This window comes from Panthera tigris, chromosome A1 (assembly GCF_018350195.1).
Source record: "Panthera tigris isolate Pti1 chromosome A1, P.tigris_Pti1_mat1.1, whole genome shotgun sequence".
NCBI classification, from domain to species: Eukaryota; Metazoa; Chordata; class Mammalia; order Carnivora; family Felidae; genus Panthera; species Panthera tigris.
In genome coordinates this window covers 11,222,042-11,241,419 of record NC_056660.1, presented here as the reverse complement: position 1 = coordinate 11,241,419, position 19,378 = coordinate 11,222,042, and the positions used below count along the sequence as shown (strand labels likewise).

The following is a 19,378-nucleotide window of genomic DNA, read 5'->3' as shown; positions in this document are numbered from 1 at the left end:
ACTTAAAGGGAGCGGACTATCTACTGGGGAAATATTGGCCATTTTGTATTTCCTTAGAACTTACTGCTCTCACGTGCTCATTATCATGGAGAACAACCTTCATTGTACTTGCTACTGCCCGTACCTTTCACTTCCAAGACCACATACATACCTGCTTCCACACACAGTTGCGATGGCTTTGAAGCAGCCGGATGCAAGCTGGTAGGAACCTGTGTAGCATCGGTCAATCGCCCAATTAAAAAGATTGATTTGGTCAGGATTAAGTTCCAATAGCAAGACGACAACTTCACAGCCAAGCTGATGAACCTGAATACATGGAGAAAAGCAATTATTCATGTCTAGTGAAAGATTCTTCCAGAGAAAGAAACAAAATCTGCCTACCCAATATAAAGTGGGTAACATGAAAGTGGAGACTGTGTATTCATCTTAGTTTTCTTTTAAAGACTTTATTTTTAAGTAGTCTCTACACCCAACGTGGGGTTCAAACTTACAACCCCGAGATCAAGAGTTGTGCACTCTACAGACTGAACCAGCCAGGAGTCCCTTTATCTTAATTTTTATTCCATATATTTTACTTTAAGAGGAGGCGATGTTCCAACTGAATATTGAAATGTATGTATAAACCAAATTTGACTCTGTGTAAATCCGTCAGACAGGGTCCACTCATTCTTGATTTTTAATTCTGAAAAGATAATGAAGACTGTTGGCAATGTTTCTTCATTGTATTTAAAATATTTTTGAAAAGTACATGTATTTGGTTGAAAATTAAATATACAAAAGGATGGCCTTTATGCATGCAAGTCTTTTGAGGAAAAAAATCAGAATATGTTTATGGGGCTTGATTACTAAATATACCATGTAAAATTTAGCTGGCAATATTTTAAAAAGAAATGTAGTATTAATAAACTCTTCTAAATCAGAGACTTTCATATGAAACAATCATCATACTAGATAGAATTAATGAGATCCTTTATTGACGGTTCTGGAAGCTACTGTCAAATACTGGATGGTCACATTTGTCCATGAGAAGCCTAGTGCGTGGAGGCCATATTCCCCTAAGAAAGTAACATTTTCCTGTTTCCTTCTGTTTCCTTCTGTTGCCAGTTGCAACGAGGGGGATAAGAAAAGATTCTGGGTTTTTTTTTTTTTTTTTTTTTCTAACCACAGGGTGTGGGCTAAGATGGGAGTAATATTCTAGTTGGATGGTTGAACATCATCAACCTAGTTCCCCACAGGCTTAAGTAATTAGCAGCAGATAAAAGTTAATGACACTATTAAAAAGGACTTAAAAATACCATTTCATTAAAAAGTTGGTTCAACTTGAAAGAAAATCAGCAAGTTTTTAATTGAGCTTTAGAAACTTTATATCGAAGTATAAGATACATAGTATACAATTAATTCATAAGTAAATGATGAGTTACTGTAACTGAACACACCAAAGTGAACACAGGAAGTAGAACACCAGATTGATTTCCTGCCCCACGGAAGCCTGCCTTATGCATTGTCCTAATCACTAGCCTCTCTCTTCTTTTCCAAAGTAACCACTATTCTGACTTCAACAACTGTTGGTTAGTTTGGGCTGTTTTGAACTCTATGCAAATGGAATTATATTGCCTATAATTTTGTGTGTTTTCTTGTACACAACTCATGTTTGAGAAGCATCTATATTCACTCATTTTCATTGTTACATTCTAATATATCTTTACTTCACAATGTATTCATTCTATATTGACAGACATCTGGGTTGTTGCCAGCTTTTGCCTTCATAATACTGCTTTGAATAATTTTGTACATGTCATATGTTGCACGCACTGGAAACTTATTTTATAAAATATATATTTGAGTAAAACTGCTGGGTTTTAGGGCATACTATGTTCAACTTTAGTATATAATGACAATCAGGTTTCTGAGGTGGTTATGTGGATTTCTACTCTCTGTAGCATTGTGTGAGAGTTCCTGTTGTTCTATTTCCTCATCAACATTGTCAATCTTTTTAGTTTTCACCATTCTGGTGGATTTGAGGTAGCATCTCCTGTGGTTAGTTTGCATCTCTCTAATTACTAATGAGCTTGAGAAACTTTTCTTATGTTTATTGGCCAAATAACCTCTTTTGTAAATTTCTTTAAGTCACTTGCTTATTTTTCTATGAATGTCTTTATCTAATTATCTGTAGGGATCCTTAATATACTCCAGATAAGAAGTGTTGGTTTTATGTTGCAAACATCTTTCACTCTGTGGCTAGCCTGTTCACAACAGCCTGTTCTGAGCATTCTAATCTCGGAGAATACTTTCAATATTCACTATACAGTATAATTTTTATTACAGGTTTTTCTCAGACACCCTTTATCAAACTAAGAATGTTCTTTTTATTCTTAATTTTGATAGGAGTTTCTCTCATAAATAAATGTAGAATTTTATTAAATGCTTTTTCTGCTTCTATTGAGATGTTTGTGTATTTCCTTCTTGAGACTCTATTAATATAATTAACATACTAAGGAGTTGATGGATATTTGAATATTGAACCAATCTTGCAGTTCTTAAAAAGTGCCAATTTGATCATGATGAATCATCTTTTTATATATCACTAAATTTGATTTTCTTATATTTTGTTTACATTTTTGTATCTATACTCCTGAATAAAATTGCCTGTTAATTTTTTTTATCCTGTTAAATCCCTGGCAGGTTTTAGTATCAAGGTTATGCTGGTCTCATAAAATATTTCCTCTTGAGCTGTTTTTTCTCTAAGGATTTTGTATATAATCAACACAATTTGTTCCTTAAATGTTAAATTCATCAGTAAAACTATCCAAAGTTTTCCTTGTGAGAAGACTTTGAATTACAGATAAAATTTCTTTATTACTTATAAATTCTATATCATTGATTTGCTGCTCTGCTTCATCCATCCTAACCATCATGGCATCCATTCGAGATTGTATGTTGGTTGTAGCATTTTTAATTTCGGCCTGATTACATTTTAATTCTTTTATCTCCGCAGAAAGGGATTCTCTGGTGTCTTCTATGCTTTTTTTCAACCCCAGCTAGTATTCTTATAATTGTGGTTTTAAATTCTAGTTCAGACATCTTAATTTTATCTGTGTTGATTAAATCCCTGGCCATCATTTCTTCCTGTTCTTACTTTAGGCTGAATCCCTTCATCTTTTCATTTTTGAGGAAGAAAAATAATTAATAAAATAAAATAAAAAATAAAAATAAAAATATTAGAAAGAAACCAGAACAAAATCAAAGGAAGTTAGATCTTAGGTGTGTTTCGGTCTGCTTGTTGAGAGATGCTACCAAAATTTCTTGCTCATGTTTATTACTTAAATGACTATTCAGATTTTTCTTTTCTTCTAGGGTTGTGTTTTTTTTTTTGGAATTTGTCTATTTTATTTAAATTTTCAGGTTTATTGGCACAAAATGTTCATATATTCTCTTTTATTTTCAACATCTACCATTTGTAGGGATGTCCCCTTAATATTTCTGATGTTAGTGAGACATGTGCCTTCTCTCTTTCTTGATCAGACTTGCCAGGAATTAATTTTATTAGTCGTAATAAATTCAACTTTTGGCTTAAATTATCATTTCTATTTTTTCTCTCTCATTAATTTGTGCTTTCATCTCTATTATTCCCTTCATTGTACTTGTTTTCAGTTTAATATGCTATTCTTTTTATAACGTCTTGAGATGGATGCTTAGGTCATTGGTTATCAGCCTTTTTTTTCTTTCTCAAATATATACTTAAGGGTATACATTTCATTCTAAGCACAGCTTTATTTACAGCCCACAAGTTTAGTATATATTATTTTTGTTATTCTTCAGTTAAAGATATTTTTTAGTTTCTATTGTAATTTGTTCTTTGACTCACTAGTTACCTGGAAGGGTGTTTTTAAATTATATTTTTATTATTGATTACTAGCTTATTATCACTGTGATTAGAGAAATAGTCTGTGTCATTTCAATCCTATGAACTTCACAGAAACTTGTTTTAGGGTCCAGTTTATAGTCAACTTTGGTGAATACTTTTTTTTTTTTTTTAATTCTGATGCATCATAGTGTAATATGAATAACACAAAAACCTATACTTCTGTGGCTGATACATGCAGAGATTGTGCTGTGAACAATGCTTCTACACTCTAGTAACCTGATCAGGTGGAACACCCAAGACATTTAAAAGCAATGTATTTTTGGCTAATACTTACTCGTAAATCTTGACAAGCCAGAATGTTGTCAAGCCACTTATATAGGTAGCCATCGGGGGAAAGGCCCACATTGTCAAACACAGGGCCGCAACACAACACTGCTGACATTGCCTGATAACAAAACAACCAAATGTGTGCATGAAACTTGGAATGATCTAATAACACGCAAGTGACTTCACAAAATGTAACTACCAGATTTATAGGTAATGAGGGTCTTTTAAAGCAGTTATTACCATAATATTTTAAAGTATTCCTTACTAGATTCAATAAGAAGGACCAGATTCCCAATTTTGGATTTTTAAATAAGAATTAAAAGCCATAAATTTAACTCCACGGACATATAATTTTATGATTAAACAAATCTTTATGACAAAAGAGTAAGATACTCAAAACAAAACGGCCATTTCACAGTATTTATACTTACCTTCCGTGATTTCAAGTGAATAAATTCTGCTTATAAGGTAAATACAGCTTTTCAAATTTTGCTTTGATGACAAATATTTAACCAATGTACTAAATTGGCAAACTATGAAAAATGTGGAAATAAATAACATGATTCTTAATCAAAGGAAAAAAATTAAGAATATAAATTTAGTTACTCGGAGAAGGAGAGGAAGCAAGGGAATGTAAGAATGATTAACTTTGTAATTACTAGGTCCAAATGACTATGAGGGCCATGGTTTAAATCAGCTAGCTCCATTGAGGCAAAAGTCAACTGGTACGTGATCAAACTTCCATATATATGACAGAATTGAAACACAGTTTTCTAAATGTAATTAGGCTGCAAGGAATCATGCTTCTGAAGTTTTGGAACAGTTAGTAGTGTGGAAATTTATTTTTGGAAGTGTTTCAAAATGGAAGACTAAAAAGGGAATGTGGCTCTTGGTAGGTTCTGAACTTGAGGTAACATATATATCTTTTTTAGGTTGTATGTTAATGGACAAGGCAGCTACTAACAGGGTAAATAAGCAAATCCATGTGGTTCTCATACACTAGATAAAAGTAAGAGCTGGGACAAGTTTTGTATTTTGAAACCCAAACCTCAACCCAGCTGAGAAACCAACTGGAGTATTTACATATTTATACACAGCCATCTATCTACGGGGAAAGAGACCATTGGGCCAACGTAAGTCATCCACTGAGACAAAGGTGCCCTACCTTTAATGCGCAATACTGGTATCGTGTAATTTGATGATTTCTATCACTGTAGCGGTCGAGAGGGGTGAACATAATGCTGAAGGGTCCTGCCCACTGGCTAAACAAGATGAAAAGATGATGCCTCAGGCTTTGCTGGGGGAACAGAAATCTTCGGTGGTGAACTGGAGAGAAAAACAGAGTTAGGAGTCGGCTTGACTGAAAAGTATAGTGAATACACTTTATGGCACTATTATACATGACTCCTATGTTCTGAGGAAAGCAGTAATTTCATTTCCTAACTCGAGTCTTCTGTAATGAAACTTGGATTTAAGAAGTCAAGCCTCATTTTCTCTCTACAAGTGTGGTCTTCCTGTTCCTCATGCTGCAGTCAATGGCACCTTGTCCAGAGAGGGAAGCAGAGGAAAAAAGTGGACTCACAGACCCTGCTTTCTAATCAATGTCTAGCAAAACTGCAACCCCTTCCACTCAGTTACTGATTACATATCAAACATCCTCTCAACTGCTGCTGCCTGTGAAATACAATGTATATACTGTCTATTTTAAACAAACGTATTTTAACTGAAGAAGTATACTGAAATCTTAATTTAGGGTCATCTAAGATGAGGAACATTGGCAAGAAAAAGGTTTTACAATCTCAAAACAATGAAAAGGTAGAAACAGTTGAGTTGTGGCTTTTTGTAATTATGTCAAAACTTTTTTTTTTTAAGTTTATTCATTGAGAGAGAGAGAGAGAGAGAGCGCATGCAAGCAGGGAAGGGGCAGAGAGAAAGGGAGAGAGAGAATCCCAAGCAGGCTCTGCACTGTCAGAGCAGAGCCCAATGTGGGGCTCGAACTCACAAACCATGAGATCATGACCAGAGCCAAAATCAAAAGTCGGTCGCTTAACTGAGCCACCCAGGTGCTCCATATGTCACAACTTTTAATTACAACAATTAATTTTTACACCAAACTGGCCAGCTATTTTTATTCTTCATGCTTTTATTAGATGAAAAGTTTTCATACTCATACCCACAGTTTGCTCTGTGCAAAAACCTCTCAATAATCTAATTTATTAGCTGTATAGAATGTGTTGATCGGAGAGTGAAGAGAAGGCATACTGTGGAGACGGATTACATGTTCACAGGTTAGCACAATAAGAAGAAGAAATGAAGCCCTTGTGAATGTTCCCCCTGAATTATTTCCTTCCTATGAATTACATAGGTTCATTTTTAGATGGGAACCAAAACAAAGAATAGAAATAATGACAAGAACAAAGCCAAATTTCATTCCTATTGTTCCCTTTCCAACTCTGTGCTGAATTACCACAATCTGTTCTTATGTGTATTTCCAAGTATTTCAAAGTAAATGAACGATCCCATCTAAGACCTGCACACAGGCCAGTAGGATTAAAGAGGAAAAGCCTAGTAATGAGCAACACAAACGGTCTGTCAGGCATGAAAGGAAATCCGCAGTGATGCATCCCTGTACCTGGAACACACTGAATCAAGTTGGCGACCATCGCACTAAAATGTGCCCGGATATCTTTAAGAATTTCAACTTCTTTATCATTTTCAGCTTCTAGAAGCATGCGGGTCAGGTCCACATATTCTAAGAACAAAGCTCCAAGGGCTAACGTATCCCGTTCCAACGCTCCATTTGTGCTGGAATAATAAAAAAGAAATAAAGCTTTTAGATGACTGGTCTTTACATCAAAGTAGTACATGCTTCATGGAAAATAAGATTCGCTGTCAGAACTCACACACTAAATTTGTTCTTGACCTATGGGCAGTATAAATCGAATATGCACAAAAACAACAATACGTTTTGGACGTTTCTGAGTAAAAGTTAAAGGTAACATATTTAAAAAAACAAAAGAAAGAAAGAAAGACAGAAAGAAAAAAAAGACAAAAAGACCAGTTTGGTGAGGAGAGATCAACTCATTAGAATCTTCACTTTACCTGTCACTTATGACACCAGCATCAGCCAGAAGCTCGAAAATTCGAAGTAGTTGTAGCCTTAACAAATCCCGCCGTTCTCGGCGTTTTTTGTTCTGTGTAGAAAAAGGTAATACCATTTATGAACGTAGGCAAAACAATAACTTTGCTTTGAGAAACTGTATTAAAGAAAGGCATAATCTAGACATGACTTTTCATATTTTTGAGAGAGAAAGAGGGTACAAGCTGGGGAGGCACAGAGAGAGAGGCAGACACAGTATCCAAAGCAGGCTCCAGGCTCTGAGCTGTTGGCACAGACCCCGATGTGGGCTTGAACCCACAAACTGAAATCATGACCTGAGTCGAAGTCAGATGCTTAACTGACTGAGCCACCCAGGTGCCCCTGGGTTTTCAATTTTCTAAACACAAAAGACAAGGGTGTTTTTCTTTCTTCCAGATCCTTAGAGAAAATCTTGCTATTAGAGGCTATAAAAGAAACAGATCCTAAGTGGGTCAGTAAATATTTATAAGGTGGCAACGTTGAGAACTAACCAGCCTCAGTTCCTAGATGCTTCTGGCATCTATGGAAAGACAGAGGCACGGAAACAAGAAAGGGCTAGTGGACACGAAGAATCCCACCAATTCTGGTCATGCAAGTCACACTGCTAAAATTTTTGCTGCTTCTTGTATCTTATCTACTATATGGGAAGCTTCTTTTTCCATCTTCTCTTCTTTTTTTTTTTTTTAATCCTGCTGTGTATAAATTTGTCCTTTCCAGAGTTCACTTCAAGAAAGATAATTTTGAAGAAAATCCTTCCTATGCCAGATCAAACAAATAATATCTTGACCATTCAACTCCTCGTAAAAAATAAGCAAACCAACAAAAACATTCAATCAACTCAAACCTCCTACAAAAGAATGTAGTATTTTAACATGCGCGTGACCATTTAGATTGTTTGCCTTCATGAGTTTAGAACACAGAATCTTTTAACAGAGGAACCGTATTATGCTAAATATTCAAATACTGAACAATAATAAAAATAACAGAAGTTAAAATATTAAGATTCACTATTAAAAGCAGGCTGGGTGTTTGTATTTTTTTTTTTTTTAGGGGAAACCATTAAGTACGATCTAAATTTATAACATTGACCACATGAACGGAGGTATTAAGTATTTAAATTAAAAATATTACCTCTGGTCTTCGTTCCAGGGCTTCTTTCATTAATGGATGGAGTTCTTCCACCAACTCTCTATGGAGATAAAGGTTGGCATTTGAAATTCACTATTATCGACACCAAGTTTATCACCAAATACATGCATTTAGTCCTAAACCATGTTCTTTTCTCATTTTGCTTCTGACATCAACCGCCCCCTGGCCTTCCTGTTTCTTAGTCACGTGGGGAACTGGAACTAGGTGTTGGCCTGTACTTTGTGTTACTGGTCTTTATCCCAGTGTTATGTATATAATTTGGGCTCAATGCATGTCTGTTGACTTGATTCTGATTTACTGTTCTGGAGACCCTGATGTTGAAAATCCCCCTCTAAACAGTTAAACAAACAATGTATTACAAGTGGTGATTACATTCAAAGCACTTTACTACAGGCAGTGGGGATGAAGATAAAATCGAGTCCTTCACAGAAGACATTTTCATCTTTCACCCATCCCCACGATCTCCAGTTCTCAACTAAGTATTTGTGTTCTTTGGGAAATAACTTCTGAACTGCTATGTCAAGACAGACAAATTAGAAGAGCTAGCCTGTGGCTAGGTATTTTGTGTATAGTCTGTCTGTTCGATGCCTGAACACCTTGCAATATTCTGCAGTCTTCCGGTGGGATAATTTGTGCTCTTAGACATCATCCTCCAGGGAAATCCAAAGTTAGGAAAGTAAACTTTGCGGCATTCTGTGCTGAGAGACAGAACACTTGGACTCCATTTCAGATTTTTCTAGCACAGATGCTAGAATTTCTTCATCAAAGAAATGGAAATAATATTAATGACCTCCTTCAACTGCAACCATTTACTGAATATTTATTATGTACATTTTTACATTTAATCCTCTCAATAAATATGTAAGATAGATTTTATAATTATAACAATTTTTCTTTTTTTATTAGATAGATATACTTCATTTTTATTTATTATAACAGTTTTACAGGTAAGGGAACTGAGGCCCAGAGACTAAGTTTTCCGGACCCACGTGGGTAATAAATTGCATAATCTTACCCACCCCTAGGAATACTCATAGGGCAAGATGTACGAGAACATATGTCCTTGGGAAAGAATGTTAGTTTCTTAGGTTCTTTGGGAAAGAATGTTAGGTTATTCCAGGAATTGTTTTCTTATCTTCTTGTAGTATGTCTATGTGATTCTTTGTCTTAACTGGTTAACTAGTAAGTAGTAAAAACACTGGTGAGCTGACACTCCAGTATCAGAACTCACAATTACTTTTTATGAGAATAAAATCTGACTCTATACATGAACAATGTAACAGATTTTTTCCAATTGCCTCTAAAATGTCTCATTAATCTTTAGTTTTCGAATAGGGTCTATGGCAGATGCTTAGAGCTTTCCCTTTTCTCTCTACATAAAAAACTTGGGAATTTTACTGGTGCTTATATGCTTAGCTCAAGTCACCAGAGACAGCCTGAACTAATATTTTATGATGACTCTTTCAAAAGGCTTTGACACTGCCTCAGATGGAACGGTTATTTGATTAAAGGTGTGAAATGAGCCAAGAATCCGAGATATGATGGTTCTATTAAGGCAGATAAAGCACCTTCTGAAAAGATCGACTAGTGTAACAGAATACCCTTGAAAGAGTTCTATCAGTGCTTAGCCTTCGAGATCTGTTGCATAAATGGCTGATGAGCAGACCTCATTGTTTTGACATGAAAGCCTCTGAACAGTCTGGCTCTCTGGCGATGGACACTGAATTACCTTCCCTTATAGCTATCTAAAACCAATCTTGCAAACGAGATAAAATCTGAGATGGAAAATCAAAGCTGCAAAGGCAAAAGGGGAAAAGCGAGGCGGCGGTGAGAAACGCTGGCTACATGCACGTCAAACCACGAGGACACAAAGGAAATGGCACAAAGCCTATAAACCCCCCCAGGCACATGCCAACACACAGACTCAAACTTGAGTTAAAAACAGGAACTACGACAACAGCAGTAAGAACGAATTTAGAGCAACTCATTGAGACTACCGTACCTGAAAACAAGGGAATTTGTTCTTCCAAATCCTAAAACTAAGGACTCTGTGATCTCAATGCCCTCTAGTCTCATCAAAGGCACCAACTGCTTTAACAGAACTCCCACCGATGGGGTGCCTATGGCCTGAAACAAGTTGATTAAAAGTGAAAAAGAGGTAACATGATAACCGATGCTTCCTTTAGTCAAAGGATGATTCCATTATAACAGTTTCAAAGTACTAAACCACGTCCCAAAGCACTGCCATCATTTCAGAGAGAAAAAAAAACAAAGACAGACATAAATTTTAATACAGCACCATGAATGCATTTTTTACCTGGGACACAAATCCTAAAGAATACTTTTATTATGTCTTCTTTTTTTAAAATTAAATCTACAAACCCATTCTTAACAAGATCATGTAATGAAGGCATCGTTTCAAGGAGAATACTTGGCAAGGAGAGAGAGAAATGTGGTATGCAGGGCAGGAACCAAACCTCAGGGCATAATAAATGAATAAACCTCAGGGCACTCTATGGTCTTAACCAAGTTTCTTAACTTCTCTTAATCTTCAGTTCCCCACTTGTCAGGGAGGACTAATAAATTATGCACGTCAACGCTCAGTGGAATTTAGAAATGTGTAGGATGAAAATCTGATCCCATATACTCCAGATGGCAGGCACAGTGCGACGCGCACTGTGAACTCTAGACAAACGAGCTAAAAAAAAACCTTACAGAATAATTCTTCTGAAGCATGTCACGTCACCTTGTTATCGTAGCTCACTGTACCATCAGGTGTGGTCGCCATTATTTCTGGAGTGGAAGCTCTTAAGTGTCCCGGGCTCATAATACTGGGTTTTGCAACTCCAAAACAAAGAATAAGGTAGTTTCTCCACAAGGTAACATAATTATCTCCACTGCCGGCGGTGCTGGTTTTCTTGGCATTAATTGGGCTACTGGAAGTACGGAGTTGAAAACAAGAGTGAAACTAAGTTCTGCATTTTAAATATCACTTGTTAAATAAAGACCCTAGGAAGTGCCCAAACACAGTTGACCTACTGCCCGTCAAGGATTGTCTAGGCTGTTAAGAACTGTCTGGACAGGGAATGTCTCTATTGGATGGGAAGTTGAATAGAACTTTAAGACTGTTTTCACCTCTAAGTTTCTGACAGTCTATACTCAATCATATGGATTATTAAGGAAAAAACAAACAAACTAGTGCTAGGTAAGTTTTTGACTGGCTTTTATTCAATATTAAGAATTCTGTATTAGGAAGTGCAGAAACCAGAGAGGATTATAATATGCCAATCTTTTAGATAACATGTAAATGTAAGAGGGCAAAAATGATAAACAAAAGAGGAAAACACAGTTCTCTTACTTTGGGTCAACCAGAGGCATGACCGACTGGAGCCGAGTGAAGGCGTACGGCCAGGCGTAGCTGAGGGCTGTGGGGCAGTGTTTGGGCAAGTTCTCCTGCCGGAGGAAACTGAAGAGGCAGAGGACCCAGGGGTCTTTGACAGACTGAGCGAATATCCAGACATGGGAAGGGCTCTTCACATCGTAATGGCTATTGACCAGGACTGCATTCCACTCCACCAACCACTGCAGATCCACACTGTGGGTCAGCGGTAATGTGGCCTGTGGGTCCAAGAAGTAGGCAATGAATCAATGCTGCACTGTAAATTACACGTCCCCACCACGGCTGGGTCTAAATGCCCCTTCGTCCACAGTGCTCTTGCTGATTACCTCCTGCGACGGGCCAAGCTTTGAATCTGAAACACCCCTCCTGCTCCTGCCACATAGGATGCCCATTTGTAGCCACTGCTGTTTCTGATGCAAGACTGAAAGCAGTTCAAGTGCAGGGCTCAAGGACACAGGTCATATTTTGAACAGTTTTAATGGCACATAGCACTGTGCATTAGTAGACCCAACTGCTCACCGAATATTTATTGAAAAATATATGGTCTGGGTTAAACTTGATCATGGATTTGCCATTGAAAATTCTTAAAAGTTATTAACTTCTAAGATTCACAAATGTGTTTTTAATCCCTGTCTTGGTAGTGTGGGCCTTTTAATGCCATAATCTTGTTTACCTCTACTTAGATTAAAATACCTTCCCTCTGATTTAGGGAGATGGCTGAATGCAGTCCCTTTAATGAAGGGCATTTCACTGATGGTTTTGAGGTAAAGCACCTACTTATTCTTGACCTATGCTATCAAGCCAAAAAAACCAATACGTTTGAAAACTTTTTTGCCGCATATCTCGTGCAAGTTCGTATGTGTCATTCTCTTTTAAGTCCAGAATATTAAAGTTTGGGGAAGACCACATTTCAAATAGTCTGGCAGCTGTGCCCAGAGAGAAGATTGCCTTTATGACTGTCGGGCATTTAAAATGACCCGTTCTATCTGATGGATCTACAGGTTCCCACAGGTCAGGTGCCACACTAGTAGCCTCAATGGTGAGCGGGCTTTAAGGGGGCACATCTTGAGCTTCAGTGTCAGAGAGGAGGTTCCAACAGCAGCCCCACTCAGAGCTCATGACCTGGGAAGAGTCCTGAGCATCCCAGAGTCTCTGTCTGGGAGACATGAATTTATAACTTGGGAATTAGAATGCTAATCTCACCTGATCTTTTAGGTAAATTATGTGAGCTAAGGAATGTAGAAACATCTGGAACAAGGCAGGCACATTCTTCTTCTCCCCTTTCTGTGCATCTTCCTAAGTGAGGTATGGCTGCTCTAGCTACCCCTGGCTCAGGATTTTGATTCTGATAGACAGAACAAAATCACATGAACGAAATATAATCTGCTGACAAATAAAATATGTGTATATAACAATTAAACTCAACTCTTCCATTCCATGTTAAAACACATCGAATTTCGGAAAGAAGGACTATTCAATATCACTGTGAAAGTCTGTGCTGCCGGGCTTGCTCGTTTGAGTAATGATCATTATTACTACGACCGTAAGCAAGGACAGGGCCACTAAAGGTAAGGATCTGTGCTCAGTCTAAGAGAAAAGACCATGAAAAGCTCACAAACACCTTCAGGCTCTGTATTCATTTATAGCTATTTGTGACAAATGTTTGCATTCGTTTATAGCTATTTGACAATAATATACAAGAGGCATTAGCAATGTGGATTCTGCAAGCGGTCCCTGACCTGCACTGCCTCTTTTCAGCTATTTAGCTGAAATTAATCTAGGTCCCCTTACTGCACTATGCTGATTAAAAAAAAAAAAATCAGATAGTTAATATCAGTTTCAATTTCCCTTCAAATTTTTTCAGGAAACTAAAGTGTGTCAATATGCTCTTGAAAAAAAGAATCTATTTGCATGGCAGATAAGGCTGTCCTATAGTCAGAGTCCAAGTAGGGTCAAGTGCCAGTCCTAATGCTTCTCTCTGTGTCACTATGGCGCTGCCCCTAAATATTTTTGTGTTTAGTACCTATGAGGGTTGAAAAAGATAATGTTAAAGGATGCTGTAAACTGTAAGGCACCATATAGAAGTTACATACAGTGTTAAGCATAATAAATAAAGAGAATTAACTTTCTTAAAGAATCCTGAACAATTCTTCTTGAAATTGCAGTTTGCAAAATATTATCTATATTCCTGAGGCTCAAATTTTGTTTGAAATTTATCTGGATGTTTCCTCAGCTACTATCTGAAAAGCCTGTCTTGTTTTCATAAGTACTGTTGTGTCAGTTTATTAATCTGACATAAAACCCCAGCATTCTGCCACAGCATTTTTCTTTGTCTCTCTTTGTCAGACAGATCCAGAGCTTGTACTTAAGAACAGTTAGGAATCAGGATCAAATGTGTACTTACCGAATCTGAAACTGCTACATGAATGAAACTTTCGAGAATGGAAGAACTTAGCTGATCCATGACATCAATCATAGGCCTGTCATCGTCCTGTATGAAGGGTCGGCAGTTACTCTCCATGGGAAAATGAATCCTTCCCACCCACCCCACTGCCTTTGTTCAGTACACGAAGCAGAACAGCTTGCAAGATAGTGATAAGGGTTTTCTCATGGAAAAGTGAATGCCAAGATGGTGAAATGTGTAGATTAAATTCCCTGTGAGTCTGAGTTTAGTCTTTCAAGTTTCAGTGGAAGATAATTAGAGCTCTAACTTCACAGTGTACTGAAAAGACATATACTTGAATTTCAAAAAATCATGCGTGTACACAAGGATCTAAACAAACACTCGTGCCATACGTCATCCCTCAGAGTGTTCATGTTGTCGTTAATTCTAAGGATGAAAGCCCCACAAGAATATGCTTTGCTGGATCACTAAAATGCTACATCCATAAGTCATTCATCAGCAAAAATAACTGATAAATTGTTGACTATGATTGAATTTTAGTTCCAAAGAAAGTGCAATGGAGACTGACCACATACTCTGCGGTATCTATGTTGTGTAAGCTATTTAGTAAAAGAAGCAAACTACAGGGTATAGGAGAGAGTATCTTATTGAAAATCCTTCTACACAAATAGCATATATACATATGTATATATATGGGTATGTGTATGTTTGCCATCCTTTATTATAGAGAAGCTCAGAAATATCAAATTATTTACTTTAAAAGCCTTCAGGAAAGCCTCGGGTTGTCATTATTCATGTATGAATGAGAATGGTTTCAAAAAAAATTGTGGTTGGAAAAAAAAAAGCACAAGCTCATAGATTGGACAGATTGGTGGTTTCAGGGTGGGTGAAATGCACGAAGGGAATCACAAGGTATAAACTTCCAGTTACAAAATAAGTGAGTTATGGGGGTGTAGTGCACAGCATGGGGACTATAGCTGATGATACCATCCTGCATATTCGAAAGTTGCTAAGACAGCAGATTGTAAAAGTTCTCATCACAAGAAAAAAATTCTATAACTCTGTATGGTGACACATATTAACTCTACTTATTGTAGGGATGATTACACAATGTAAACAAATAAAGATCCATGTTGTACACCTGAAACTAATATAATGTTGTAGGTCAATGACACCTCAATAAAAAAATTATACAAAGCTGGGACTGGTCCAAGAAAGTAACATATGAGAAATGTTTTTAACACAGTCCTGGAAAAGCAGTTAAGAGCATGGGTTTTATACCTGAAACTAACGTAACAATTGTATGTCAGCTATACTTAGAAAGAACACGGGGCTTCAGGGGTTTCAATTCGGGCTCTGTTGCATCCTGTTGATTTTGGGTAAGGTACTGAATTTCCCTAAACCACAATTTCCGTAACTGTCCACTGTGGATAATAACGCTAATTCTTAGGTGATCGTGAAAGTTAAATGAGATACTATGTGTAGAGCACAACACAGTGCCAGACACATCCATGGTAATCATTGTTATCATTACTATCATAGTTAGAGACTGAACAGAGTTTTACCAAACTACGGTATGTCTTAGACATTCATTCACCAGAAACCACAGATGTCCTAAAATATATCACAAAGCTATCTGAAGAAAAGTGAACATAAAGCACTGTGATGGATTTGAAAATATTTGGTAAAGACAATGGCCATTTTGTGGGTCATAAAACCAAGGTCAGTGATTTAAACCCAGAAAATGGAAAGTAGCATTTTTCAAAGAAGTATGGGACACAAAAAACTGGTCCTTCTCCCATCGACCTAGGTACTGGGATTGGCCACCTGGGCTCGCAGGCAACATGCTTAACGTTAGAACAAGGATGTAGAGCACTTGACCAAGTGTGGAGGTTAGCTGGCCGATAATGCTTAATAATAGGCTCTCTTCTCTGATCTCAGGGGACATTTTCTTGCGATGGCATTTTCTACAATTACTGATGCAATTAAACAAATTTCAGTTAGCCAGACTGTTTGATACCTTGATCATTTTAAATGGAACTCTTATTTTCTCAAGTTCATTCTCTAGTATAAATGTAATAATATCTTCTTAATTTGATGTGTGCTGAACATTAGTGGGAATAATGATCTGGGGGTGTCTAGGTGGCTCAGTCAGTTAAGCGTCCGGTGTCAGCTCAGGTCATGATCTCATGGTTCGTGGGTTCGAGTCTTGCATTGGGCTCTGTGCTGACAGCTCAGAGCCGGGAGCCTGCTTCGGATTCTGTGTCTCCCTCTCTCTCCGCCCCTCCCCCACTCACGCTCTGTCTCTCTCTCTCTCAAAAATAAACATTTAAAAAAATTTAAAGAAAAAGAAAAATGACACATAACTGAATCTTAAAATTCTTCACTTCTTAACCAAGCACCACCTCTTACAGAATCAAGAGTGGTCTTTTTCTATTGCTCTCAGAATATATACCTCATACAGATCAAGAATGTTATTTCATAATCAAAACCCCATGACGAATCAAAAATTATTTCTTGACATGTGCGAACGGAAGGACAGAAAACAATAATGCATTATTTACAGGTTTTAATCTGAACTTCAAAAGAAAGAAATGAATTGGAAACTTCAGAAGGATAATCCATACCTCCGGTTGACCCAGGGCAGCAAATAAAGCTCGAATTTCCTTGAGTATTAAAACGGACAGTTTGCGTGTGGCCACCTGGAAACTGCAGAGTAAAACCAGAGCAAAGCCTTCCACGGCGTGAAGAACACTGCAGTGGGGACCTCGCTCCGACTGAATTCTGTGGCTGGAGCCATTTGGAATTAGCTGTCACGTAATGAGAACACATTGTATATTCAGAAAAATAACAATCGAGGAAGAAGAAAGTACTCACATGCACATCTTTCGGCACATGTGACCTTGTAATATTAAAATAAATTACAGTGGCTTCTAATCAGACAGGAGTATAAATTCATTATTATTCATGACACCACAGATCTCTTTTTTCTTTAGATCAATTGTTACTTTGAAATACCATCAACCATCTGTTACCTCTGATAAGAAATCACTTTCAAAGGCAATTAATATTAATAAGAACAAAACTGGTTCTATTCATATACTGTTGGCAATTATTCCATAAATTCAGTCAAAGTGGCCTAATTTGTTTTTAGCCAGATTCCCTACAGACTTTTGGACACCATTCAACTGAATTTTCAAACATTTACTTCCTAATCACACTTACTTACTTGCATTTGTGTTAGATTCTAATCTAGGTTTGTGCGTGCTTGTGAGATGGGTTCTCAAAGTTTCCGAACCACGACCAAGTGGGTCTGAAACAAAAGCAAGCCAGACAACAGGGCAGATTCCACATCCGTTTCAGGGCTTCCCTATGACAAGCGCACACAATCCTTGTTTCTCTCCCTTCCGTGCTTCGGCGGGTGTACAACACACAAGGAAAGAGGAACGACCTAGGATCTGGATCCTGGCTCTTTCCTCAGCGCTGTTGTGCTTCCCTGAGCCTCCGCCTTCCCCAGACTCTCAGCTGTGTTCTTCCCTCGCCAGGCCCTCTCTCTGCTCATTCGATGCCAAGTCACCGCTGCCCCTGCTCTCCTGACAACACTTCTCCTCAACCGGCTCTTGATAACGTTGTCATTAATTTTTGCCATTTAGGGCTGATTTGTGAAAGAATAAAGAAACCACAAGGTTGCATTTTCTTCTCTGTGGATATTGGGCAAGGCAACCAATATGTTGCAGGCTAGGAAAAACAAAACAAAACAAAACTAGTGGGCAGCTAACTTTCATATATGCATATCCATGCTGGCTCAGTAGCCATGCCTATAGCCGTTTGCTCTTACAGATATAGAGTCATAATTCTCGGAAAAGAGCGATTTCTACTCCCTTAATGGTTTTGTGAATTTAACAACTCTAACCTGATAACATATCAACCCTGAGTTTCCCGGTCACAGTTGACACGGATGGAAAAATTAAGGGCCACCACAGGGCAGAAAGTTCCTAGGTGGCTGGAAGTAAGAACGCCGAAGTGTCTCCGAGCTGCGACGCGTTTACGTGTGTACTGTATTAGGGAATATAAATTGGTGGGAGGAGTGTGAAGATTACCTCTGAATTTCTGATCTTGCCGGCTTGTTCGTAGACTTTTCCTTGAGTTTGTGTGACCAGTTTCCACTGCGTGAGCAGCTGGAGCAGTAACTTCAGGGACGAATCAAGGAGCGTGTGGTGCATGTCATTTACTTCCCGGAGTAGGAAGTTGGTAAAGCCAAACAGTACATCTTCTCTCCAGTCTGAGAAGTCAACAAGTAAACCCTGAAGAGAGTTTTGTGCAATGTGTCGCAGTTCATCATCCATATGAATAGACAGCCTGCAAAATGAGTCAATGAAAATAAAGGGATTTAGTTTATTAACTTTTCTTCTAGATCTGTGATTGAACAAACACAGGCCTCTGTTTTTCCTTGTGTCTCAAAAATGGGTCGCCCCCAGGGCCCCTGGGTGGCTCAGTCGGTTAAGCATCCGACTTCAGCTCAGGTCATGATCTCACAGCTGATGGGTTCGAGCCCCACATCAGGCTCTGTGCTGACAGCTCGGAGCCTGGAGCCTGCTTTGGATTCTATATCTTCCTCCCTCTCTCTGCCCCTACCCCACTCACACTCTGTCTCTCCGTCTCTTAAAAAATAAATAAACATTAAAAAAAAATGGTTCACCTTTCCATATACTCTTCATTCGGCTCCCCTAATGTGGACACCTTATATGACCATGGTACCTTTATCAAAGCTAAGGAATTAACATAGGTGCAGTGCTATTAACTAAACTACAGATTTTATTCAGCTGTCACCAGTTTTTCACTAATGTCCTTTTTTTTCTGTTTCAGGATGAAATCTAAAATATTACATGGCATTTAGGTGTATCTGAATAACTTTTTAATACATTATTGACTATAGAATACATTAGTATCAAACCCTGTCACTTTTAAGGATAAAACAGCTGAGTACCAGAGAAGCTAAGGGACTCATCTGGAAGTTCAGTGAAAATGAGCAACTAAGGGTTAGATCAATGGTCCACAATTTTGGCCCACCAAAGGAGATGCGGTAATGTCCAG

At 37.8% G+C, this 19,378-nt stretch overlaps 1 protein-coding gene across 12 annotated transcripts in view; it reads right to left on the bottom strand.

Annotated features, from left to right (window-relative positions):
* The window catches only part of FRY (FRY microtubule binding protein), a 337,838-nt gene that overhangs the window by 98,193 nt on the left and 220,267 nt on the right, over positions 1-19,378 (bottom strand). For all 12 annotated transcript variants that reach the window (XM_042996220.1, XM_015544523.2, XM_042995799.1 and 9 more), the window contains 12 exons: positions 18,385-18,643; positions 16,912-17,094; positions 14,285-14,371; positions 11,839-12,098; positions 11,227-11,416; positions 10,483-10,607; positions 8,463-8,520; positions 7,295-7,386; positions 6,825-6,997; positions 5,358-5,518; positions 4,200-4,310; positions 152-306 (listed from right to left, as the gene is read on the bottom strand). In XM_042996220.1, the coding sequence (XP_042852154.1) occupies positions 152-306; positions 4,200-4,310; positions 5,358-5,518; positions 6,825-6,997; positions 7,295-7,386; positions 8,463-8,520; positions 10,483-10,607; positions 11,227-11,416; positions 11,839-12,098; positions 14,285-14,371; positions 16,912-17,094; positions 18,385-18,643 (1,854 nt within the window). The remainder of the gene's footprint in view (positions 1-151; positions 307-4,199; positions 4,311-5,357; positions 5,519-6,824; positions 6,998-7,294; positions 7,387-8,462; positions 8,521-10,482; positions 10,608-11,226; positions 11,417-11,838; positions 12,099-14,284; positions 14,372-16,911; positions 17,095-18,384; positions 18,644-19,378) is intronic.